The following is a 26,911-nucleotide window of genomic DNA, read 5'->3' on the forward strand; positions in this document are numbered from 1 at the left end:
TACTCTTACAGGGTTGTTGTCCTTCTGTCCTCTTGTCTTCATCCATTGTTGATGCCCTTGCATCAGTCCTGCAACAGCCCTTCTCAGGTTTCCTGTATGCCTCCTGTTTGTCCTACTTCCATTGTGGCTCCTGCTTCCCATATGACTCCTGCTAATCCTTCACCATATTCTTTTCTAGTCTGATCTTGGTTTCCTTTGCACTGTGTAGCAGCTGAAAATGAAATATGTTTAGGGTCCCCAAGTATAGGCATCAGGCAGGCGTAAACCACAGCTCACTTAACCTCTCCCGTCTTGAGCCTTTCTCCCGAAGACACAGAGAGGATATGTTGCAGGACTTCTGTTGCAGTTCTCCTGAGTTGCTGTTACAAATAAACATTAGTTTTAACAAAATAAAGATTTTCAAGTGAGCCGTACGTTCCTTTGTAGGCACTAATGACAGATGAAACAATCGCTAACGTGCCTATCCTAGTTCTTGGCAACAAGATCGACAGATCAGAAGCCATCAGCGAAGAGAAACTGAGAGAGCTGTTTGGACTCTATGGTCAGACGACAGGAAAGGTAATTAGTTCATCGTTTATTCCTGCCAAGGTTAGAGCATAAAATGAACCAGCCTTTATTAAAAGGGTTTAACTGTCGCTTATCTGAGCCTCCTTCACAGTTTCCAAGTTTCATACAGATTTAGCTTGGCTAACAACTCGATATATTTAACTGTTGAGTTCAATGCCTTGTTTTTGGGGGTTTTTTTCCTTTTTTTAATATATCCATAAACAGATTTTATTCATAATAATTGCTGCCAGGCGAGGGTACACGCACCAGTGCCGAAGGGTCTGATTGCAAGCGATATCGCATATTACTGAAAATTAAATAAAAATGCCTACAATCTACAGGCAGCTAACCTCCAGTCATTTTATTATTGGTGCACCATCAGTAACGTTTCATTTCTTTCTGTATGTGAGAAGGGTATGCCGTTCAGAAAAGCTTTTTGCTATTTTTCTTTCATTATAAGAGAGCAATCACAAGCCCTTGAAGGATTGAGTGTCAGCACGATTCCTTCTGGAAATAATTCGCTTGATCTCCTCCCGGTACCGGAACTTATTCTGACCTCTCCGTTTCTAGGGGAACATCTCGCTGAAGGAGCTCAACGCCAGGCCCCTAGAAGTCTTCATGTGCAGCGTGTTAAAGAGGGAAGGCTACGGTGAAGGCTTCCGCTGGCTCTCGCAATACATCGACTAACGCCAAACTTGCATTGGTGCGTTCTGTTCGGAGCCGGAAGATTGCGTCCACTGACTTTATTTGGTCACTCGGCGTGCATAACTTGAACTCATTTGACTTTTTGTTGGTTAAGTATTTGGTTATAAAACTTTTTTTTTTTTTTTTTAGAATATTAATATTATATCAACTGTGCTAAATTTTTAAGTGTGGGATTGAAAACCAATTTCAGGAGAGTTTGCGTTTAAAACCACGATCTCTGTAATCCCATAGAGTGATTCCTCTTCTTTCCCAACTTAATGTCGTTGCTGGTAGCAGCCCCTACCATTTTCGGACAGTGACTTTCCAGTAGCATTACCTTTCGAATGCACTTTTTACCAGGAACAGGTACAGGCGCGTGAACGGTATGGAATGATCATCGTGTAAAAAAAAATTTTTTTATGTACTTTTTTGAAACTGGTTTAATAAACTTAAGACTATGTAACCACCTAATCTTACGAAACTGCCACTAATTAGCTTGTTGGTAACTGCATGATGCCTTATGGTTTTTCAGACCTAATCCTTCTTATGCAACGTCATGCAATAAAACAGAAGTAACTTTTTGGCATATTTAACCAGGAGGTGTTTTGTTTTAATGTGTGAACAACTGACAGGGTGCTCTTTTGGGCCTGTAGCTTGTTTTCAGTAAAAAAAAAAAAAAGGTTGGCCAGCAACCTCTTAAAGTGGTGCAGATGTGCAGTTCTTCCACGGTTAGAAACATCGGCTGGGAAGAGTGCAGGGAGCTGTCTCCTTCCACTGAGCCCATGGGTAACTGCTAGGGATTAATCCAATGGCACTGCAGGGTCTCTGTCACCACAGGCAGGTCTGTTTTATTTCTCGCTAATCAAAATAAGTAAACTGGACCTGGCTATTAGAACAGACCTGTTTGGGGGGGGTTCTTGAAGACTGGATTTAGGAACCAGTAGACTACATTCTTTAAGGAACAGAAATGCTATGCCCTTTCTGATGATCTATTGCATGAGCCACTCATCCATAGAAAGAGGCAGCAGCATCCGGGGCCCACTGTGTGCTGCTCAAGGCCCTCACCTCATGACTTCTCTTTACTGCAGTCGCTGAAGGAATGTCTCGGATATGGGAATTATTGCATTCTCTCTTCTTCTGTTGATCTGGAATTCAGGTGTAGGTCCTAAGGGGAGAGATGTGCCTTTGCACCACTGTAGCAGAACGGTGATCTAAAAATCCATACTTTGCATCTGCTGGAAAGCTGATTAATATTGATATTTAAGGTTCAGTTCTAGTCTCGGGTAGGTGAGATGACAGCATACCATTTCTGACTTGTGTTTCTTTCTGTATATGATCTCCCCGGGTTATTACACTGACCACCTACAGGCCCCTGTAAAGGGGGGATTGAGCTTTCAAAAAGAAACTCCACCTTTTCCTCCTGCTCAGTTGCTCGAAACCAATGAAACTGTGAGCATGATGGGTACTGGAGTTGCCCAAAGCTATGGAGCTTGGCCTGTAATGGCGTTTCCGCCATAAAACCGGCTGCAGTACTGAAATTGCATCTGTCTGAAAAATCCCTCTCATTGGTGACTCAGCAGGTGAGAAGCCGGGTCCTACGTCCCAGCCCATCTATTCTGCCAACAGTACATTACCGAACTGTGCAGGCAATTTATAGAACAGATGTGTCCAAAATAAACTTTTCAAGTCTGCAAACACAATGGAGCTTTAAACTTGACAAAGTAAGAGAAGCAGCTGCAAATGGTTAACTTGCAGAGAGAGAGAGGCACAAGTTGTAGTTTTGTAAATATATTTTTTTGCACTTAACCCGATTCATTTGAAAACCACATTCTCCTCCCACCACCCAGTGTGTTTGTACTAAAGTCTGGCGGGTGTATGTTCGGATAAAATGACTGATTCAAAGCCATTTCTTAAAGTGAGCTTGGTTCACTTTTACAATTCCATTGAGAGAGTAGATGATGGATAAAACAATTGTCTTTTTAACAGATATTGGGTCTCTTTATTCATCTTTTAATTTGGCTGCTGGTAATGGAAACAGAATTCTAACATGAACCGTGAAGAAATATTTTTTTTAAATAATGAATTTTCTTGCCAGACAAGGAAGCATGTTCTGTTATTGATGGATGAAAGAATAAACATAACCTGTTTGTTAACTTCCTGGTGCTGACCTGGAGTCTTTACTGCTGCTGGTGTAGCAGGTGGCTGCAGTGCCGTAGATCAGCAGTTCTGTGGCACTTAATTAGTGTTCGTATCAACATATGGCCCAGAGCAAGCCCAAATTTATGGTGCTTGTAGACAGTGTAAACACCATTTTAAGAGCTTGGAAGTGTTCTGCCTATTTCTATAGCACCAGTAGACATGCACAATGCTATCCACAGAAGAGAGTCCCTGTCTAGCCAAGGCATGCAGACAGGGCAAATAGCTATTGGGAAATTTACTTATTACAGTAAACTTTAAAAAAAAAAAAATAGCCAAGGCTATGAGAAGCAGTCTCAAAATGGTGAGATTTCCTAGTGTGTAGCCAGATGGACTCAGGACCAGTGGGTTTATTCTCCCCTGCCAGCAGATGGAGATCTGAGTCAGGTTTCAAAGCCAACCTCAGCCCTTCACTATTTCTCCATCTCCAGCAGATGTGGGTGTGCTTTCCCTATGGGGATTGCTGTACCTTTTTGGAAGAAGAAATTGTACTTTTAAATTGGAGAAAAGACAGAGTCCTGCTCTCCTGCGGTGAGACCTAAAGGTCCCTCCCCGGGGCGATTTCCAAGATCCCTCTGAGGTGTACCTTGGTCCGGTAGCCGGTTCCCGGCGTGGACTTTGCTGCTCAAGCTTTAGGTGGGACTTGAATGTTCGATGAGGCGGGTTACGCTCTGCACAAAGGATCAGAAGGTCTCACATGCATTGATGGTCACCAGGCACAAAATGAGAGAAGAAAAAAATACAGCCAAAGGGGGGTTTTACCTCCAGGGACTGCAGTACTAGTGGGAAGAACACCACCATTAGGATGCAGTGAATGAAAATGTGATTTTTCAAGTTTGTTTTCTTTATAGGGTTTTAAGGAAAATTGCACTAAATCCAAATATTCACATTCTTAATAAATATGGATGAAAACGTCTGGGGTGCCTAACTAGATTTGTTTTCTCACTCGTTCTCCCCATAAAAGCCAAGAGATCCAAAACTAATATGAGGACTTTTCTCCAGTTTCCCCATTGGCCTGTGTTGGCACCTTATGGTCGCCTGCCCAGTCACACGTTGAGCTGTGGATATTGCATCAGCCAGCCTTGGATTCATTTCATACAACAGAAACGGCTTGATTCTTGGTCCAGCAATTTTCAAATCAGCTCAGCGACTGGGATTGGACACAGGGGAGCTCTTGCCTTAACAAGGCCCACAGTAAGTTGGTTGTTTGATTCGGAGCCCATTCAGGTCTACTATGACCAAAGGGTGTGAAGACTTATGCAACCAAGGCTTTTCTTTGTTCTTCACGCAATTACTTTTGGATTGCATGATAAAAGGGTAGAGCATATTTAGACAGCAGAAGGTGAAGACTTTTACGAGGCTCTGTATATACACAGGGTCTTTTGGAAAAGAGGCTCCGGTTGAATTGTGTTTATTGAAACGGGGGGCGGCTTCTCAGAATCACAACCTGTATGTGTACAGAGAGACAGATGGAGACTCGGGGAATTCTTTTCCCCCCTAAGTATGGCAACAAAAAAACCCTCATTTAAATACATTTTAATTTTGCTCTAAATATATTTTGCATGTTACTTTAACATACTGTGATCTTTCATGATTTTCGTCTAAACACCATATTAAAAAAAAAAAAAAAAAGTGAAACTATAAAGGGTGTGTGCCTGTGAATATAATATATATTTAAACAAATATTGAAAAAATAAGTCTGAAATTACATAACCCTGAAAAATCTTTGAGCCCTGTATCTCTAACCATAAGGTAGTGCAAAAGCTTTCTGAATCTAGGCTAATTTATCATGCATTAAATTCTAATGAAAATGCACATGTACATAAATCTTGTGCAAAAAGCCAAGAGTTGCAACTAAAATGTTAATTTTTGTGCAATATCACTCCTTAGTGAACAGAGCCTGCCAATCTACATTAGATTTATTTGAAAAATCTGTTGCACCAAGCAGTACAATAATGGTTTCAGTTTTGCTATGGACTCTGTCCTTATTAGACAGAACCTTCTAACAGTTATTTTATATGGACTGAGTCTTTGACATTTAACCTTAATTTCTTATTTGACATATCACAACTTGTAATACCATCACAAGAGGTGTACATAACTTCCCAGGCTGCATCATGTTCAATAAAAGTGCCCTTATTTCCCCACTGACCTACATTTATGAAAGCAAGAGGTCGCTGAATTCCGCCTTGAATCACTTCCTACTTTATCTGCAAGTCAAATTAGTCCAAAATGCAACATGCCAGGGAAGCAGGCAGGCACAAACCAATATGCTAATCTGATTAGGAAAGTGGATTAAAACAGTGAAGGTCTGTGACCTCCCCAGTTCTACAACTGAGAGCCTCAGGTAAAATGGAAAATATCATAAGGCCCCTGTATTGTGCCCTGGTGTGACCGGCCTGGAGTGCTGGAGACAGGGCTGGTCGCTGCCTCGCAAAGAGATAGTGGAACTAGAGAATGATAAAGGAGGGGATGGAATGGCGCCCCTACGAGGAAAGGCTGAAGATGACGTTGGGGCTCTTCGGCTTGGAGAAGAGCCGGCTGCGGGGAGATGTGACAGAGATCTCTAAAATCATGAGTGCAGCGGGACAGCTACATGTAACGCAGTTGTTTACTCTTTCAAAAACTACCATGACATTGCTAAATGGCACAGAACAAATTGAAGAGAGATTGTTTTATTCAATGTGTGATTAAGCTCTGGCATTCTTTGCTGAGAAGGTGGTACAGTTGGCATGGAGGGTTTAAAAAAGGTTTGGACAAATTCCTTCCTTAGACCGTTATAGACCTGGTAAAGCTGCTGCCGATCTCTGGGTGATAGCACCATGGAATCTTATCTACAATTTGGGATCCTGCCAGGTACTTGTGATCTGAATTGGGCACTGTTACAAACAGGACCCCGTGCTTGCTGGACCCTTTGGCCCAGGATGGTAGTTCTTGTGTAAAATGTGTGCACTAACCCTCAGTGCACATTCTTTCCTCATGCACTAAGAAAAACAGTAAGCTCAGGCAGTGCAAGGTAAACCTGCTCTCTTGAAAGTGTGCATAAAAAATGATTTACGTGTACAAAATGTGTGTGAGGTGCTGAAATGCCAATTGTGCCCGAATCCCCACTCTAGGACCCCTGTACCACACACTGTAGGTTCATCCCCCCTCAATGAGTGTTGAGGTGCTGCCACCAGATCTGCCTTACAGGATATTCACAAAGAATAGGCATGAGATTTGTAGACAGTGGGAGGTTAGGTATGCAAATATATTTCATGCACATTCAGTCTGACTATCCTGAAAACCAGACCTGTTTGTGTTACTTGCAGACTGAAGTTGCCTGCTCCTGCACTAGCCCCAGAACTGTTATTCCACCTCTAATTGTGAATTAAATTTTCCACATCATGAAAACAGGTGTTAAGCTTAGGCACCTCTCTGCCTTGGGGAGTAATAGCTAATGCCTTGATTAATGTGGAGTGCTAATGTGCATGAAATTCTTTGTCAGGTGTAAAATCGTCTGCACGTTATTGGATTGGTCAATGAGAGCTTCCCAAAGCCACCCCCACAAGGCACTTCCACTAAAATTCTGGGGAAGGGGAAAGAAATAGATTTATCAGTTATATTATTGTTGTGAAGCAAGGCAGGTGAACACAAGAGTGAAAAAGGGTTCAGGGCCGATATTTCGATGTTGTAAAACTTAAAAGAAAGTGTGTCCGGAAGAGGGAACCACCTCTTAGAGCTACTCTCCTGCCCTGAGGACAAAAACCAAGCCAACGCTTTCCCAGAATCCTTTTGTCCCATTCTCCACCTCCCTCCACGTCCAGGCTCTGCTTCAGGCCACATTGCTTATCTCCCTTTCTAAGGTTCAAAGTCTTATTTTAATTCTGAAAGCCAAGAACCGCAGGATGCCAAGGAAATCCTTAGTGCTCCCATCAGTATCACTACCTCCAGCGGGGAAAGACAGAAAGCTCTCTCTCTAGCAGTGGGATTACAGTGGCGGAATAGTGTTGTAGTGACATAAATCAGCTTTAACCTCTGCATTTGCCCTGATAATTGTTTTCCTGTATATGACTTGTTCTTCAATATGAAATGGGCCAGGCTTCTCTGAAGGGGCAAAAATACCCCCTAACCTGTAGTAACTGTTGCATCGTCAGCCCCCCCCGCTCCAATGTAGTTAGGAATAAAGCCCCTGGCTTCCCTGTTGTAGAAGGCCAAGTCTAAGCAGCGCTGCACGGTGCCGGATTCACTAAAGGCAGGCGCAGAGTGGAGGCCTGGCCCTCGGATTTCAATAACAAGGAAGCTTCTAGTGCACTATGATTAGAAGAAAAAGTATAACACCCCCAAGGGTCCAATATCAAAATCAAATTGTTCTAATTATCCAGAGAAATAGTCGCTGGCCACAGGACCAGCCCCTGTTCGCACTTCACACTTGTAGATAAGCACTTCCTTGCCCTTGGTTTTGTGAAACTGCTTCAGGCTGAATAAGCGAGGCCACGCTGGAAGGCTCAGGCGCATAGTGCTGAGGTCACAGAGCCCACCTCTGCATCTTTCTTCTGGCTTAACTGTAACATTCGCACACCCCTGGGAGCAGCTCAAGAGGCCATTAGCTATTTGCCCCAGATACAAACAAATCTGCACATTTTTACACTCAGAAATTACTGCCTGTCCTAGAGCAGGCGTTAATGTCTGAGCAAACTGTTGGAGATGAGGAGAGGAGCGGGGTTTGCTGGCACAAGCCATCCCACCAGCAGCCGAAGAGAGGAGGCAGCCCAGGACCCCTGGCAGAGGTGGCCCGCAGCTGCTGCTATGGGGAGAGGGAAAAAGAGAGAAATGGATGCTGGAGAGATGTGGGGGAGAGAGAGAGAGAGAGAAGTGGCTTTAGTGCCAAAAGTGCTGCTGGTAGGTACACGTGTCAAAGGTCGGGGGGGGGTGCAAGACTGAAGGTTCGCTCAGGTCATCTAATCTCCCCCCCCCTGCAGAAATGTTATATCTAAAGTTAGCACAGGTTATCCTGTTTCTTCGTAGTCATGACAGCAGCTAGGGCACGCCAGGCCTCCACCACCCGTTATTCTGAGTTCCAGATCATGACCCCTCGTTCTGCAGCTTCCTTGCCAGCAGAAAAGGTTTGACTCTGGTGCATCATCGACAGCTTTCAGCTAGTGCAATAGCTGTATCGGGTCTCCTCTGTCTTTCCTTAATGAGCTCTGCAATAAATACTTGGAATTAATGCAGATTACTACTAGAGGTCAAAGCAGGATGCCTGAAACCAGCTCTGTGCCACCATGAAGATCAAGAAAAAGGCCAGTACAGCATTATCAGGAAAGCCATAAGCCAATAACAAACCCAAGTGCCACATGCACTAATTGGTTTTTTACATAGCCTTTTAGTACCTCTTAATTTAAGTAAGAGAGCCCCGTCAAGACAAATATCTACAGAGGCATTGGGAGATAAAGGGAGTTACTCAATGTCATGAAGAATCAGTGGCAGAGGTTTGAGCTCCTGCCCCAGAACACCCAAGGCCCAGACCAATCCTATAAGCCTCAGGCCATGCCTCCTCTCTCTCATTATGGTCCTAGTCTTCCCCTTCTCAAGGCCGTACCATTAGGTATAATTTTTCCTCTCATTCTGTTTGCCCATATCATCATCATCATCATCATCAGTAGTAGTAAATGCCAGTGCTCACAGTCCCTAGTGTGACATGCCTAAGGGTTGGCCACTAGATGTCACCCAGTCCCTTATAGAAGACAACCAGCTAGTGGGAATAACATTTTATAACGCCTCCTCTAGAGGCGGCTGAGTGGGTGGGCCCTGCTAATAAATAAGGACCAGAGCTTGGTTGGAGGGAGAGTCCAGTGGCGCGTTTGAGGAAAGCGTGTGGAGTGGGTCCCTTTCTTAGGGTGAGGCCTACACCTTCACCCTGTATCGTTCTGGGTACCAATATAGAGAAATTAAGAAAGCTTCCAAGGATTTGGAGTACTTTAAGAACTATTTTAGCCGGGTTACAGCTTGGAGCGCTGAGGAAAGATTACCCTCCCCTGGATCCAGAGGCCAGGTCACTCAGACCTCGTCCTACTCTTCCACAGCTAATGAAGGGCTGCAGGGGCCAGTGGGCTCAGGAGATACTGGCCGTGTCAGTGAAATATCCCATTTAGGGTGAGAGGAGGTCGTGAGTTAACGCCTTCCCTTCCGGAAGGCTCTGAAGCAGAATATAAACCAGAAATAAAGACCGAAGAGTGACATCGAAGCCCCTCTACAGGATCGTCGACGGGAACGCAGGCGCAGGTCGGGCCGTGGTGCGAGTGCGGCTGGATCCAGGTGGGACGGTGAAAGGCCAAAGGGAATCTGTGGCCATCGGGGACCCGACTGAGCTCTCAGGTAAAGGGAGTTACGGTTTCCCCAGGACCCCGGAGTTCAGCACTCGCACACAGAGAGACCACGAGGACCCTCCTTTATACAGATATTTACTCTGCTTGGACCTTGATTACCTTTTAACTAAGGAAGCAAACTTTATGCTTTCAACACCCAACCCTCTGTCCTGCCGTTTTGTCCCGTTCAGCGTTAGAAATCCCACTGTTCAGCCGCGCACCAGCAGGAAGTCATCTCAGCGCCTGGGCCACAGAGCAAATGCTCATCCCCACAGCGAGAACTCAGCCCCAAGGTAACACAATGCGAGGGGACCTTGGCAAAGGAAAATAGTCCCGAGAAGGCTAAAGGAAACGTTTCTGTGTGTCCTCGCAGGAGATGCCCCGCAGAAGGAAAGGGTTACCCCGCCTCCTGGCACAACCCTGCCCTTTGCACATGAACTTCTTAGTAAAGCAGGAGAGGCAAGTGGCATCTTCTTGATGTCATGGGTTATAAATAATGAAGATTGTCGCACTAGTAAACTCCCCTGCTTTACAGATCCTGCCCCCTACGGTGCACGTGTTCTGCAGGCGGCTGTAATAGATCCTTTACCATGTGGCAATGACATTATTACTATTTCTGATGCAGTAAACAAGCAATTGCAAAGAGGGGCTGATATGCACCACAACGCACTTAACTACCCCCATCAGACTGACTCTTCTAGTCAAAGCTGGAAGGCATTTGTCACTAATCTCCATAAGCAGGTTGATTCTGACCTCTTCTTCGCTGGTAATCATCTGTTTTCATATATTTAAACAGCAGAGGCAGCTTTGGATGGAAGTAAATGATAGATTTGATGTACAACATTAGAGAATCCAGGCATGTAATATGTCTGTTAGTTGCCTGCGGCAATAAGCCCCGGGTTTATTCACATATCAGGGTTCTAACTAGTGCTGCTCTGATGCTTTCCTGCTGTACGAGCCCACAGGATTTGGGATCTGATACTACTGAAAAGTGCTACACTCCATTGCTTTAATACACGCTATTGAGTCTTCAAGCCTATTTTATCTAATCAGAGTAGTAAACATACGCTATATCCTGGAACATTTCAGTTTTCCTGGTGAGCAGTTAAAATCCTGAACCATCTAAAATATTTTTTTTCTTTTTTAACTAGGAGGTTTAATCTGTCTGGTGTGACTAGGGTCCTACAGTTTTGTGTTCCACACGGGGATTGTGTGTGTGGGTGGGGATGGGTTAACACCACTTCCCCACCCCATCCATATTCTATAGCTTCTCAATCTTAGCCAAAGGGCCAAGATTGGAGTCAGCTTGTGACTCCATTTGATCTTAGCCGAAAAAAAAAAAGGCCAAGAAGCCATGAGCGATGCCCCCAAAGAAACAGTGATTGTGCCACACAACCTTCCCCAGCAAAAGTGGCTTGTCGCTAAGTCATGGAAGGTGATAGGAAGAGAACTATGCGATCAAACAAAATGGCTTCAGGTGTCAAACTTTGGGTCTTGCTATTTTATGTAGTCCAATTAGCATGGAGGGAGTCGTTTGGTTTAACGGGGATATACTCAACAGCATCCTTTCTGCCTGGAAACAGCAACCCTTTACATACCTTAATATCACACAACGACAGTGCTCAAGTGCAACAACACAGCTGAGAAATTACTATTTAGGGTCAGCCTGGGCAGGTGGCTCAGTGCCAATGCTGGGCCCTGCCATGCAGGAGGCCTGGTTTCTGCTCCCTGAGCAGGTTGGAGTCAAGGGTGTTCCCGAACAAGCATTCGCAGCCTCACCCAGAGGAAGGACTTCCAGCCATCATGCAATGGCGACACCTGGAGGCCAGATTTAGGTCCCAGTCTTGCATCCTTCCAATATAAACCCTCTTAAGAGGGCTGTACAGAGCAGGCAAAAAAAATCCATAGGGCAACTGAGCTTGGTTCCAATTGAGCTGAAAATCCAGAGGAGCAGGAGGCAATGGCTGGGTCAAAAAAAAAAAAAAAAGAATGATAAAAGATGCATTTGTTCTCTCCTTAGGTCCAGAAGGTTGGACCCTGGCTCTCTTTATGTTAGCTGGATTTCACATTCCTAGGTCCCAAAAAATCTTGAGAATGGAATTAATGTCTGCATAGTTCTAGCTGCCATGACCTGCTGTTCCCCCAGCGCACTCGTGATCACTGCAAGTCCACGGCTGTGCTCCCCCTCCAGTCTCCTGCCTGCAGGAAGTGCTGGTAAGAAAAGGCGCTGCGTGCTGCCCCAACTGCCAGCCAGCGGCGGGGGCAAGACGCCACCACTGGATTCCTTAAGCTAAGGATTAGCTGTGGGCCTGCTTCCGCCCACCACCAAGCTAGGCCCAAGAGCACCCTGAGATGGGCCTTTCAGTCCTTCTCTGCCGTCATAGGCTCTGCTTCATTGAAGGGATCCATCGATTGTTCAAATTAAATTGGGATAAGCTGAATAGACGAAGGCTTGCACTGCTGATGTGCACTCGAATAAGCACTTTTATTCTGTTTCTCTAAATCTGCAACATGTTTTTTTGCTGTGGGACGTGTAGACGTGGGAGCAGGGGAGCGATCTCACGCACCCTTTGCACAGTTCATAATCTCTCAGGATGCAGGACTTCTGACCCTGCCGTAATACACCCCACGGAGAAAGTTTTGTCACACAGGCAGACAGCCTGGATTCCCCCGCGGCCTGTTCAATCTCTGCCTGTTTAATTAGTAACCATCTTTAATAGCTGCCTTGGTTTTACACTATCATTTCCAGCAGCTCCATAAAAGTTGGAATTAGAAAGAAAATATATCCATTCTCTTATCCAAACAAACCCACAAATCACCGGCCATCAAATTATTTATTTCCATTTCTAACCCGCCTTTCCAGCTAAGCGCTTAAGGAAGGTGCAACAAGCAAATAAATAATCAAAATACAGTGTGACATATGATGAAAGTTAAAATGAACAAACATCAGATCGTTATAGGTTTACTGCAACAATCCTTCTGCAAATATAGGATTTCTAATTCTTTCTAAAGGATCCAGATTGGGAGGGGATGGAGGTTCCCGTCCTGCTCCCTCTTGCATCCCCAGCCCTCTCTCTCATACACGCACACATTCTCACCCCTCCCCCAAATGAATACCCTAACTCTCCCTCCCCAGTTCCCTTAGCTGATCCCTAATATTCCCTCTTTCACACTGCCCCAACCACTGCTAATCCCCTCCTCCTGCTACCTGACGGGCAGGGCTTGGGCAGCTCCCAGGGCACCTGCCAGCCACCCCCACAACCCAACGGATGCGACCCGACTCTACAACCACCGCAACCCAATGTGGCCAACACTGCGACCCTCACCTCTGCAGCTATTGCCACAACACCAAGCCAGGGCATCGAGTCCCCTGCCACCGCCGCCACCACCCATTGCTGGCACACCTGCTCTGGCCAACTGCTGCTGGTGTGCACCATGCAGAACCAAAGCCTCCGCGGTGAATCCCCCTACAGTCAATATCAGTATGTAGAAGCCTCCCGCCAGCCTCGAGTCAACGAGCGAGCAAGATGAGTTACTGATATTACTATAGCAGAGCCCGCAAAACTGAAATCATCATCGGGAGGGTTGTACATTCAGGACGAGAAATTCAGAAGACGTCTCGAGAACAATTAGCATTGGATTTTATTTGCATAAGAAAAGAAAAAGAGTAATTGGTTGCTTTAAGTAGAGCAAAGCGGTCCTTGTCTTTCATTTTGAGTTTTAACCACCAAACGGTTATTACCCATTTCAAGCAGTACCGGACATCAGATTTCAGCACAAATTTGTTTCATCGCTATTCGTTGTTTGCTTCTACTTCTGCTGCTGCCAATGCTACTGGATCCGGAGCGTCCGGCCTTGCCGTTATCCGCTCTCCCTGCCTTACATTGCTAGTGTTTCTGTCTCCGATGCAGTCCACTCGGGTATCATAGCCCCGCAGTCCGATGGAGCCCGGAGACATCACCTGACTGTAAAAGTGAGTCCCATGGTCTGACTATATGGACTTGCATATTCAAGACGGACAAAAACTGCCTAAATACATCATCTTTTAAAGCTGCAATACCAGTAGTGATCACTGGGTGTCAGTATTTTTTAAGAGGCTGCAGCATCAGCATTAGCCACAATTTTTCACCAGACAGACAGAAACTGAGTAGTATTATATAATACAGAATTCACTTAGCAGAACTGTGCGATAGAGAAAGTTCTATTTTGGTACCTGGATTTGATACCCAGAATAGGGAGATTTGTTATAATAGAAACTTGTTCTGGCACGCTTCCCAGAATGCTGTGCTTCCTTTTGCAGGGGCTTACAAAGCCTGCTATAGCCTGCCTCGGGCCCTGCTGGCGTGTGGACAGCCTGCTACAGTCCAGAGCCATGGCTGTAGCTTTGCCAATTACATTTCTGCACACTCTGCCTCCTCTCACGGAACAGAAATAAAGCAGACGTAAGTGGAGTTGTCAGCACAGAGTCCATTATTTGGAGGCCACCTTCAGAGCAGAAGAGCCAAAAGGCAACAATGGATGAGAAATTTAGAAGTATTAAGGCACTTTGGGCCAGTTTTTCACCAGACCTGTCCTGGTGGACCCCCAGCCAGTCAGGTTTTTGGGGTATCCGCAATGAATATGCATGAGTTAAAATTTGCATCCTCTGGAGGCGGTGCATAAAGATTTCTCTCATGCATATTCGTTGTGGATATCCCAGAAACCTACCTGGTGGAGGTCCGCTGGGGCAGGTTGGAGAACCACTAGATCTAGAGAATTAGGTCCCACGGGGAGAACAATTTGCAAGCAGCAACACCTTCAAATGGGGCCGAGTGTCTCCTCACAGGAGTGCCGGCCTAAGGAGAAGGCCCATCCGACGAGGACCTGCTGCACAGGAGGAGGGGAAAAGTAGAAGCTCCGCCCACCCCCGACTCAGATGAACACAAAGCAGCCATGCAAAGTCCTTACACGGTCAGAGGGGATACTCGCAGCTGCTCACAGGCGACAATCCCAACGTTAACGTTTCCAGAGGAATAAACTGCTCGGGGGAGGTGGAGGGGTGCAGCGAGTGCTTATGCACCCCACTATGTAATTCGTGTTGCGTTTAGCACTCCCAATGGTTCTGAAAAGTTGGGGGCGTAATGAACACCACGCGCAACTGCTATAGGAAGCAGGGTGAAGGGACGAGGAGGCACCCAGAACAGCTGGTTAGATGCAGTTTGGAGCAGAAGGACCACAAATGCGTATTCTCTTACAGAACAAGAAGAAGCAAATAATCTTATTTGTTATTTATATTCTGCCTTTCAGGCACTTCAAAGTGGATTACATTCAGGGCTGCAGGCTCTTCCCTATTCCCACAGCGCTCACAATCGGCGGCAACGGAGGGTAAAGCGACTTGCCCAGGGGCACGAGGAGCGGCAGTGGGAGATGAACCCTGAACCCTGGCTTTCCTGGGGTTCATAGCCCCCCCCCCTGCTCTAACCACTGGCCTAAAGAAGACAGGGGAGCCACAGGACAGACTGGGCCTTTACGTTAAACACAAATTTAGAAAAACGTCCTTGTTCTGGGGGTTTTCTCGTTCCTTTGCTGGTCATAGGAAGGCATCTCCAGGTTTTAATGGGAATCAATAGGAATCCAGTGAATGGAAATGCGACTCTTCCGTGTGCTGAGGAATTCCCATAGATAACCTATTCAGCCTGTCATGCGATGCCAGCATCTGTCGGCGGCAGCAGCACGTGAGGGAGTGCAGAGGGATGCACTCCCTCACCTCTGACTTTGTGTGTCTGTGCATCAAATAGTGTCGTTGCCATGTTAGTCCTCTTGCATGCACAGAAATAATAAAAATAAATAAATAAATAGATTGACAGCTGTTTATTGGATAGACAATGCATTTCTTGAATAGCTTTTGGACCTGCTACTCCCTTCTTCAGGTCAGACTAGAATGAGCAATGGATAACATTAGCAGGAAGAATAAGTGACCTGTAAAAGACCTTCCAAAGACAGTCAGAAGGGAAGGGGATTGATGGGCAATCAGGAAGCGAGAGGCAGTACATTTATTATTATTTAAAAGCATTTATTACCTGCCCTTCTTAATTTCAGAGAGGGGTACGTTAAAAACACAAAATATAATAAAAATTGTTTAAATAAATAAAAATTGTTTAAATACAAAAAAAAAAAAACACAAAATATCGCACCCAGCTAATGAAAGAAGCTGTTATGTGAATCAACAAGATGAGTACATCGGATGGCATGGATACCCAAGGATCGAGCAGGCATGCAGTAACAACTAAGAACATAAGAAACTGCCTTACTGGGTCACACCAAGCGTCCATCAAGCCCAGCATCCTGTTTCCAAACCAGGCCACAAGTACCTGGCAGGATCCCAAACACCAAGAAGATCCCATGCTACTGATGCAATTAATTTTGTGATTTAACTACTCTGAATAATTTTGTATCATCCACAACTTTGATAACCTCACTCGTCGTCTTCCTTTCCAGGTGATTTATAAATACATTGAAAAGCACCGGTCCAAGTACAGATCCCTGAGGCACTCCACTGTTTACCCTTTTCCGCCGAGAAAACTAGTCAATAAAGAAGTTATAAAGTGGTTAAGAAAGTATTTATAATGTCGAACATACGCTAATTTGAGCATTAGAGATGTTAGGGAATTCGGGGAGGCTAAGGAACTCCAGAAGGGAGTAGCGTTGGGGAATACAGACTGTCGCTTCATGGGGGGAAGACGTTTTTAAAGAGGTGGCTCTTTAATGCTCTTTTAAAGGCGGCTCTTTCTCTGAGGCACCTCACTTCCTTTGATAGACTGTTCCACAGCAGAGGACCTGCCGAGGAGAAGGTCCACTCTCTGGTTTCATCAAGATGGGGCCAGCTTCGGAGATGCAACATTGAGCAGGCATTAAATTTGCCGACCTGAGGGACCGTGAAGGGGGGGGTGGGGATTTTCAGTACTGAAGAGATCCCGGGGGAGTGGGTGTTGTAGTCAGATGAGCGAATGACCATCGCAAGCTTGTATTATATGTGGTGTGAGACTGGGAGCCAGTGCAATTTCATGGCTCGTGAGTTAAGAAACCTAGGTCTTTGGCGAGTCCTTTCTTGTCTGATCATTTTAACTCCATGCCTTAGATTCCTGGATTAAAATAGAGATAGAGAATCCTTTACCCTGATCAGAAGATGTTTGTTCTTTTGCCTGTCAGCGTCCAGGAGATGGCATCCGAGTACATGCTTTGTGCGGCCTGCAGCACGGGCTCATGAAGTGCAGGACTGCCTCCTGAGATTCAGATCCACGTGAAGGAGCAGCAGTGTGCAGAGCAGAATCACAGGGCCCAGGACCAGGGCGAGACTCAACTGGGGCATGGCGTAACCGTTGACCTTTACCCTCCCCGCCAAACTTCCCTGGGATTATCGATCTAAATCCCAATCTGCCAAAACACACCCCCAACTTTTTTTTCCTTTCCAGTTCCGAAAATACCTTTATTGAGTGGATGAAAGCGGCCACAGCCTAACCACGCAAGGTGGCATTTGCAAACATACACATATCCAAGCCGAGTGCGTAGCAACAATGAACTCCTTCCAACCGTGTTAACCTGCGCCCGCGCCGACTTCACGCAGCACACGCCTCAGTGAAACCCAACAACCCCTGCAGCTAAGTGAGGCGGTCGTCCTCCCGAGGCCCTGCTCGGTGAAAGTTGGCCACCGGCTGGCCCTCGGCTTTGCTGAATGCCACCGGGGATGGGCGCGCGACGGCCGCCGCTCCGTGCAGCGTTGCCACTGCCTCCTCACCCACCCCTGGCGGCCTTTATCGCCTTGTAAGGCAATCCTTCCATGACCGGGGGTGGCCATCAAAGCACTTAACATGGGCCTCCTGGAGGCCTCCCCTCCCAGCACCGGGGACCCCCCATCATTGCCGACCTTCTCAAAGGGCTGATGCCACCTGTCGGCCAGAGCCAGGCGCTCACCCTTTCCACTGGCACCTGGGCCCTCCTCTATGGCTGAATCCCCCCCCACCTCCCCCTTCTGGCAGCGGTGAGGGCTGGTAATGGTAGGTGCCAGTAACTCTTCACCTGGCTCACTAAGGCTGTGAAAACCACCCCCAGACCCCCATTTTCAGAACTGTGAGGGGGAGCTGTGCTTGCTCATTCGCGGTTCTTTCTGCTGGCACGGTGCTCCCCGCACCCCTCCCTTCTTCCTCTCAGCTAACCTATAGGTCTATCTGATTGGCACCCTATTGCCCCCCCCCGCACACCTTTTTGATTAGTTTTTTAGTTTCTCTGGCTCCCCCTCCCTCCCCAGTTATGGATCCCTACAGCGATTCAGACGCAGTACAGGGCACCCGGCAGCTCGTCCCGTGCCCCTGCCTCAATCACACAGACCTGAAGGTCAGCATCCCCGCTGTGGCTGAGGCCTTTCTATTGCACTAACTCAGGACATTTGTGACAGGCTCGCGAGCGCTCGAGCTCCCTTCACCAGGTCAGCACCGCGGAACAAGAGTTTTCTCCTGCCTTCTGGTCATCCATGGCTTCCCCGTCAGGCACTCGGCTAGCTGCGAAGATTTGGATTCATTCCCCACCCCGCCAGATCCAGACTCGGGGGGGAGCTGCAGTTCATCCGCAGCAGGGGTAGCTTCTTGCCTGGGAGGCTCACGCTTTAACTTGCCACCTGGGGCAAATGGTGGTGCGGTGGGACTTGCCCGAGGAGCGCTGGGGGGGCCAGAGAGGCGGGATCTGAACCCTGGCCCACTCCCCCGTGCTTCCAGACCCAGGACTGGACGGTCCATTTGACTCGGGCAGAGACAAGACGGATAAAACACAGGACTTGTTCCCGTCCAATAATTTCTCTTCCCTCCCCTTCTAGAGCTCCTTCCTGTCTGAAGGCCCAGGCGGTGAGTTTCAGAGTTTCTGCTTTTCCATCTATGGCCTGGGGTCGAACCTCACAATGCACACAGGCGGCTGTGGAAGGTCGTCGTCCCCAGGGAGACGTGCTGGCCCCTCTCAGAGGCCTGCGGGGGGGACGTTCAGATCTCTGGAGAAGGATTTGCCTTCTACAATCCACGCTGGCTCGCCTGCTGGACAGATTCTCTCCTAGATGCACAGCAGCGCTGGAGAGGGCTCGTTTTCCCGAAAGCTTTGTGTTGCTGCATTGCACGACTTGCATGACGTCTGCTTCTACCGCCCGGGAGCTGCCTGCGGACTGGGCTTTTAACCAAAGTGCGCTTTCCCCCCCAGCTGGAGAAGTTTTTAACGAACAGGAATGTCTGTCAGGTGACTGCGCTCATTCTGTGCGCGGCGTGACAGGCAGGACCCGTGCTTTCATTGTCAGGGAGAGAACTCAATCACTTCACTTGCTAATTCTCAGCCTGGTTCCCTCTCCTCCTCCCCCAGTACAGTAGGGAACAATTCAGCCTTTTTCTGCACCAGTGCCAGGGTTGTGAAGGGGCAGCCGAGCTTCAACAAAGGGTTACCTCATCGTCCTCAGAAAGGTCTCGCCAGTGATCATCCCCCACTTAACACAAACCTAACACATCCGCAGGCCCTGGCCAGCACGGTAGGATAACTGGTACCCGATGCCGGAGACCCCTGGTGGCACAATCCAAGAGGAAACCCGGGCAGGATCTGCCGAGGGCTGCTGGTGTAACAAAACAGCATTTCAGAGTCCACCCGGTCTCCTCTGAGGTTCACGCCGGGCTCGAAAGGGGAGTCTCCTTCCGCCTGCGTTTCTCCTGGATCAGCTCGCAGACGCGGGGGAGCGTTTCATGGGTTCCCCACCTGCGGTAGGGCAGGGAGCCGGGGGAGCCGACAGCTCACAAGAGACGGTGCTGGAATTTCGCTGATGTTCCTGTGGGGGTCAAGGAGAGGCTGCTGTAGACCCTGCCAGTCTCTCCTTACCTCCGGCATTTACGAATCTGGTTCCTCTGCGCTGTATTCACTGCCCGTGTCCCTGTGCGATGCAGCCTGCTCGTACGTACATTTCACTTGTAAATCGTGCCAGGTAGGTTGGGAAGCGCCTCAGCGGCCTGCTCTGCAGTCATTCTTAGGTGCTGACCCAGGGGTTTATAGGCTGCCAGAGAGGGGTCTGGCTACCCTTTGCAAGGGGTGCTGTGCTCCACCTGCGGCTCACGTCCTGATCGGAGAGACCACGACATGAAAGGAACTCGAAACGTGATCGGGACAGGTCCCTGGATATCGCGGCTGCACACCCCTGCGGCAGGGCACAAGAGGCAATGCAGCGCTGAAGAGCACAAAGAAATGTAACCACCGGGCCACGGTCAAGAGCTGACAGAGTCAAACTGCGCGGGGGGGGAGGGGGGGGTGTGTTGTCTGTGGAGGGAAAGGCGAGGACGGTTCTCACTGGCACCGACCTCCAACTTCCCTGAGAACCCTGCTGGTTCTGTAAAAACGTCGCAGATCCAACGATTCCTCTCCCTCTTTCCGAATACCCACTGTTCCCTTATAGCAGAGCTGGGAACACATCAAAACCTAATTAGAATGAGGTAAATTTGTACTTATTTTCCCAGCATTGGTGTGTGCACAGGTTTGATGCGTTGGCATCCATTTAAACTCTGCTGCTCAGCTTCGAGTATCTTTTGCTCTGGCCTGTGCTCCATTGCGCTGCTGAATATTTATTTTATCGGATTTACATCCCGCCTCGCCACACTGCAGAGCCGATCGCATTCAGGTGCTGAAGGTGTTTTCCCTGGTCCCCAGAAGGAATGATGTTGATCCCAGGGCAATGCCCCGTGGCACTTCCCTTTCCAGTGGCCGCGGCCTCGTGTCTTCCCGTCTACAATGCTCGTTTTATTTCCTCCGAGCTCACCAGGCCTGTACCCAGCACGGCAAGCTTCCCGCTTCTCCTCCCGCCCCCGGCGGGGCCTCTGCTCCAGTCCAGTTTTATGTCTTGCCACAGTGCCCGGAGCTGAGGCGCTCGTGCCGGCGCCGGTATCACCTCAAGGAGGCGCGCGCACTCGCGTGGGGTCTGGGTCCCTCCCTTGCGTTTAACAGCAGCACCGGCCCTGGAGCCGGAGCTCCGAGATTGGTTTTGGGGGAGGGAGAATCGGACAACCGTGGGTCAGAGGTCTGCGGGTGAGGGACTCTGGAGCTGGGGAGGGGGGACAGGGGGCAGCAGAAGAATAATTGTGAAGGAGCTGGGGGAATGTAAGTGAACAGCAGCGATGATTTTGCGGGTCTTACCCCTCCAGTGCCAGCCACACTGCTCTAAGCTCAGCCGCACAGCTGACGTCTACCCTCCGCCCCTCCCCTTCGGTCTCCGGGGTCCGGCCAATGACTCCTGGCATCTCAAGCCCAAAAACTGTCCGCAGTGCATAGCGACGCTGATATACTGCCTGCTCAGTGAATTAAACTCCAGTTGAGCAAGCTTCATTAAGCCTTCGCTCTGGCATTCTGACATCTTCTAGACAAGGGTTTTGGGGGTTTTTTTTGTTTTGTTTTGTTCACCCCCCGTTTGAAGAAGGGCGAGAAGAGGGTTTTGTTCACGGGCAGCGTTGGCGGAGCAGAAGGATGCATTTATAAAAATGGTCGCAAATGGCAGTAAGAACGTTTCCAGATGTCACCGAAGAAAATCGAAGGAGGAGAAAAGAGTTTCTCTTATTAAAGCCAAAATTATTGCAAATGGGTGCTTTATACAAACTCAAATTTCCATGTCAATGTTCTATTGTTTACCAAAGTGTTAAGTATTCTTTCTTTCAACCTTCTCATTTAAAGAAATTCATAATAGATAAACAAAGTGAGCAGAACGTTGAAACAACAATCCCTCCGTAAAATAACGAATGGCTCTAAAAAATCGTAAGATTGGCTAACCTAGTTAAATCGTCCATTATTTCTTAACGTCTTTTTCTGGATTGTAATGCCTTTGTAATATTTCTATTTATATTCTCCCAATTGCTGAGGACTTAGAAGATGGTACATGAAACATTTACTTATGTAAAATGTACCTTATGTCCTTGTATATGTAAGGAATGGCCAGACTTTGTTATCAAGACATTCTTGATTGTAAACTTCGAAACTCAGAGAGGGCGATGGTCCACAGCAAGGTCTTTATCTTGGGAGGGAACTCTTCTTTTTCTCCGGCTCAGTAGGTCCACAACTAACGCTGTCACGCTCGGGGCTGAGAAGCCCCTCCAGGCCCTGATTCCCTGTACGGTTATTCTTCCCAAACTGGGTTTGTTCTGGCATAAACCAAGAAGAGAATCAGCCTCATTTGTGGATCTCGCCCTGTGGCTGTCACAATATCTCAAATTTAGCGCAAGAGTTGCTCTTAATACCATACTTGGGTTATTTTAGGTTTTCTTTTAGTTTTGTGTTACATTATGAATGCGATACTGCAATCCACGTTGAACCTCCTCAATTTGCGGTATATAAGATGTTAAATAAATACTTGTATCGTGCCAAAAAACAGCTTCCTCCCAGCGCTCCTAGGATGCTGGTTTTGTGGACAGAGGATGAGCCCAGAACTTCTTTCAGAACCACCCAATACCAGACTGCAGAAGGTACAGCACGGCCTCTCTGCCAGGCCGGGGCCTCAAGCAAGGTCATTCTGGCTTCATTTTTCATTTACCACGGGGGTCGGCGGGTCTGGTATCCGCCTTTGGATAGTGGACCTGCGGTCACCAGTTTATCCCCTACAAATCTATCGGCTTCACAGGCCAAGCCATCATATTTATTCTCCCAGCTGGGCCCCCCCCCTTCATGTTCACAAAATGACAATGTGCTGGTTAGATGAAGGCAAACATTCGGGCCCAGCCCTGCTCCACCCTCGCCACACAGGTCCATGCTGCTTCTCCCTACCGCGCATTCTGGCTGCACAAGGCCGAGACCGCAGTCTGCCTCCTCTGCAGGCTATGGGCGTTGGGTCCAAACGACACCCATTCTTTTTCCAGGCCCACGTGGGCAGCAGGAAGGAAATGCATCGCGCTGCTCCCAAAACTGTGAGGCACTTTGCTCCGCCCAGTGCTTCCGCCAGCTCTATATGGACGCAGAAGTCCCTCTGTAAACAACTCTCCCCGTGTCTCTGCTTAGTGCCGGGGACGGCTGGTACGCACCTCACAAATCATGACAATAACACCTGGAACAGACTGGCACTGCTGGTGGCAGGACCCAAAACTGAGATGCACAAAGAGATCTTCTCCTTAGCAGGGAGGGAAGAGACCAGAGATTGAACAGGATCTGTAGGCAGGTACTAATAGGCAGACTAAGTAGGGGAACCAGTTCTTCAATCTGTATGTGGCAAGGTTTTGGATAATGCAAAGGCTTAGGCACCTTAACAAGTGAAACTTTCAGCCGGCCTGGGTCCTGTAGCTCCCATCCCAATGCTTTCTAGTACTGGAAGGCTGTTTTGTCCCCCTCTTTCAGGCAACAGCACGTCTTGGGAGGGTCATGCTACCAAAATCTTATTTATGACCCTGGTGGCCGAAGAGCAGGGAAATTCGTATTTTGTGAGCGCAGCAGAACTTCTAGGAATAAGAGGGAATCATGTCACCTGGGACATCTTGCTATGTTAATTCTGCAGTTTGCCTGACATCTGGCGCACAGCTGCAGGCAGGTTGAGCTGGACCAGAATGGCCACCGCACAGTAGAGCTAGGGATGACTCAGCCGGCTCTGGGAGTGCTGCAGAGCTGCTTGGCTGCTTTCTGCCTCCTGGGCTAAGAGCCAGAGTACCTGACAATAGCTCACAAGAAGCATCAGGAAGCAAGGAGAGAAAGAATGGAAGGGTGTGACTGCCCTTGTGAGAGAAGGTTCAGTGATTCAATGCCAGGGAGGTTGGTTAAGTGTTGAATGCAAAAGACCACGGGGCTGCCGTTTGCAGTTTCCAGGTATGTAACTGCATAGCAGACGGAGGCTCGTCTCTAGGGATTAGGCCAGTGTAAAAATAGACACAGGAGCTGCTTGCTGCACCCAGCAAAACCACCAAGAAACTGCGCACCTACCCACTTCTCTGCCTGTCAGAACAAACCTGCCAATTTCAAAGCCGAGCCTCCCTGTGGAAAGGCAAGAACATAGTGGAACGAGGAGAGCAGAACACCATGAAGCTAGGGACGTGGCTTGACTCTCCTTCCTAGCACTCACTGCGGCCTCTCCTACGTGAAAACGCAGAGGCGTGCAAGCAACCGGCAAGGGAATAAAGCTGCACGGGACGGCCTGCACAGGGGACCTGGGAGGCTGCATCCTTGGGTCACACTGGTATGGGCAGCTGTTTAGCTTAGGCCGCGATAACGGAATTAAACTAGCTGCCGGCAAGCTGCAAATACAGTGATAACTAGAAGTCCGAGCGGAAAGACAGGCATTCATGGAGCGGGGTCTGGCTGGAGGCCAGATCCTGGGGGGCCAGATGCAATAAGTAGCATCTTGAACGCTCACCTGCCTAAGATGTTAAGAGTGTAAATGAAGAAGACGGATAAGAAGAGAACTTACAAGGGGTCATGATCTCCAACTAGCAGCTGGGATCAAATAACTGGACGGACTGGATGGTCTTTTTTGGCCATGGGTGTCCTTACGAAAATTCATTTGACCTCTCTGTGCTTCAACCCAAACCCTTTGGAGGAGGGAGTCCCAGCCATCATGCAATGGTGACACCTAGTGGCTGGAATTTGGGCCCGCGCTTCCAGGTTTCTGGAAGGAGCGAGATGCCGCCCCTCGCAGCAATGACCACAGCAGGCTAGGAGAGAATATCAAATAGTGGGAAAACGTCCCCTGCCACTTGCCACTGGGCCCAGTTCTCAGCCCCGGCGCTGACTGATCTGGAAAGCTCATAGGAAAAGGAAGAAGCTGCCAGGTCAACAAACAAAGAAGACTTATTCTCTGGTTCGGTGAGGGACGTAGCAGATGCTGAAGAATTCCCATCCAGGGCTATTAGTCAGTCTCCTAGCAAAATGCTCTTTGTATTTATTAAAGTGAACTAATTAGCAGTCTGCTTCAGAGTAAGCAGTTTCTAATGCAAGCAAGAGGAAGGTCGGTTGAGGGCATCAGGTTCACAGGCGTTTTTTTTTGTTGTTTTTCTTTTTCTATAGAGCGATGTTTGTGCTGTCTTCCATTGCAGAATAACAGGAAGGGGGCTGCAGGGCAGCAGAGTAAGAGAGCTCTCCAGGTATTCTCACTTAGATGAGTCAGCACCTCTTACCGATGACTCAGAGAGGCAATGATTCACAGCAGCTGAATCCACCCCTCTCCTGGAAAACACAGTCCGCCTGTGCCTTTCTTCTCTGCCTCTGATGTATTGTTCCCAGACTAATTGCACTCTCCCTGTAACAGCTCCCAGATTACCCGGAGCAGGGGGATGGGGAGAGGAGGGAGCTAGGAAGGCAGGGGGGACACTCGGGAACAGGGCTGCCCATTGCACAATCTCACCAAACCCTTGTGTGGGTGCTCTGAAAGGAGGGGTAGGATAGATCTGCAAGATCCAAGTCTCTGGGGGTGTGCTCAGACTCAGACTACTGATGAGTGCCACTAAGCAGGCTGCCCACACAAGTAGGGTGTCCCTAAAAGGAACAGTTCACGGTTCTGATGGTTCAATGCAAACTAATTGGCTCTCAGTATACTTAATTGCAGAATGATCCCTTCATATTTTCGGCAGGGGTCCCTGTGAGTGGAATAGAAGGTGTCTTGGGGTTCACTGGATGGGGTTCTCCTATCCATCAAGGATCCTCCCTTTCCAAATTCACACTGACCACTGCTGGAGCCCCGGATCTCCAGCCTCAGGTTTCTCCTCCCCCCTCCTCGCGATGGATTCCTGGTGGTAGCCTTTTCACTCTCTCAAACCCCTCTCCGATGTCAATGGGATCTTTCAGTTTTGAAGGCTCCGAAAAAAATGCTGCAACAGGGGAAAAAACAAAAAAAAAAAACCCCCACTCCTCTCTCTCCAGCAACGAAGGTGGACAGAAAACCTTCCTCCCAACAGAAATCACAGCCAAAAACGCTCAAAAATAACGGGGTGTGGGGGTTAGCAATTTTGGTCCCTGTGCCTCCTGGGCAGAAAAATGAAGAACCCCCCCCCCCCTTCAGACTCCAACCTAAAATGCCGCACTGGCTCTAGGAAGTTAACCTGCTGCCACCTGGGCCATTCCTCTCCTCTGCACGGCTTTGGCCTAGCTCTTGACCAAACTCCTAGTGGAGATCGCCCCATGGGGCTCGTAGGGGAGCGTCCAACATTTTTACAGGACGCGTGAGGAGTCCGGGGATTTAACACGCACTCTTCATTTATTCCATGCAGTGGCACCCGCGTTGCCATCGCACCAAGGGGGATTCACTTCTCCTTTCCCTCAGTAAGACGACGGCTCCCCCCTGCGTGCAGTGGGGGCAAAGCTCAGCCTGGTTGGGTTCGGCAGATGGCAAACCTTGAACAGGAAGCTGGCTGCAAGCCTGAATCAAAATAGGTTGTGAAAGTGCCAACGGCTCAGGTTCCAGCAGTTTTAACGCATGCCCTCTGTGGACCTTTTTCGAGGAGGAAACCTCTCGCCTTGCTTCCTTTCGAAAATTAGGAGGGGAGACCTCCGTATGTAAAAAGCACCCACGCGTGGTGCACTTGGGTGGAGGGTTGGGAGGCAAAATAGCGTATGAATATCTGAAAAGCGAATACGTGCACGCGCTGATTTCCTCCCCCGACCTGTACGTGCTCGAGGGAAGGCCTCTCTTACGCCGGGACCAAAATGTGCCCGCTAGGGAACTCATGCCTGCCTTTAGCCCATCAGTCCATTTTACCTGGGTAAATGCCTTTGCAAATTGCCCTTTCGGGTCCCTGTTTGATCCCGGAGAGGGACTGGTACTCACATGTTCTGGTGCGCAGGGCAGAGATGCTTCTTTCTCGACGCTCGGTGCTGATTTAGGGCCAGCAGTGGGCTCCGTCTTCCACGCCAGCCTGCAACGGAGAAAAGGAAGAGAGTTCTAAAAGGTTCCAGGTCGGCAACGCCTTAAGTTCCAGGTCGGCAACCTGGCAGAACATCCCCACTCCTCCTGGGTAAGCTAGTTGCTTAGGATTGCCATTTACCTATCCCAGCACTGAGCAGCAGGAAGAAACCCATTCATGTCACACATAAGGTAGGCCCCAAGGTTTACCTGGGTGACTGCATCAAGACTGCACCTTACCTGCAGGCATTTTCTGCAACTATAACACCAAATACATTAATTCAGAACACCTCAT

At 48.4% G+C, this 26,911-nt stretch overlaps 2 protein-coding genes across 3 annotated transcripts in view; one reads left to right on the plus strand and one right to left on the minus strand.

The window, feature by feature from the left end:
- Positions 1-1,823, plus strand: part of SAR1B (secretion associated Ras related GTPase 1B) — a 75,038-nt gene extending 73,215 nt beyond the window's left edge. For both annotated transcript variants that reach the window (XM_029583865.1, XM_029583864.1), the window contains exons 6-7: positions 427-558; positions 1,117-1,823. In XM_029583865.1, the coding sequence (XP_029439725.1) occupies positions 427-558; positions 1,117-1,233 (249 nt within the window). In that variant the 3' untranslated portion in view covers positions 1,234-1,823. The remainder of the gene's footprint in view (positions 1-426; positions 559-1,116) is intronic.
- SEC24A (SEC24 homolog A, COPII coat complex component) overlaps positions 1-26,560 on the minus strand; it is a 96,956-nt gene extending 70,396 nt beyond the window's left edge. The window contains exon 1 of the mRNA XM_029583859.1: positions 26,542-26,560. The gene's annotated coding sequence lies outside the window, so the exon portion shown is untranslated. The remainder of the gene's footprint in view (positions 1-26,541) is intronic.
- Positions 26,561-26,911: the final 351 nt, after the last annotated feature.

This window comes from Rhinatrema bivittatum, chromosome 18, assembly GCF_901001135.1.
Source record: "Rhinatrema bivittatum chromosome 18, aRhiBiv1.1, whole genome shotgun sequence".
NCBI lineage: Eukaryota > Metazoa > Chordata > Amphibia > Gymnophiona > Rhinatrematidae > Rhinatrema > Rhinatrema bivittatum.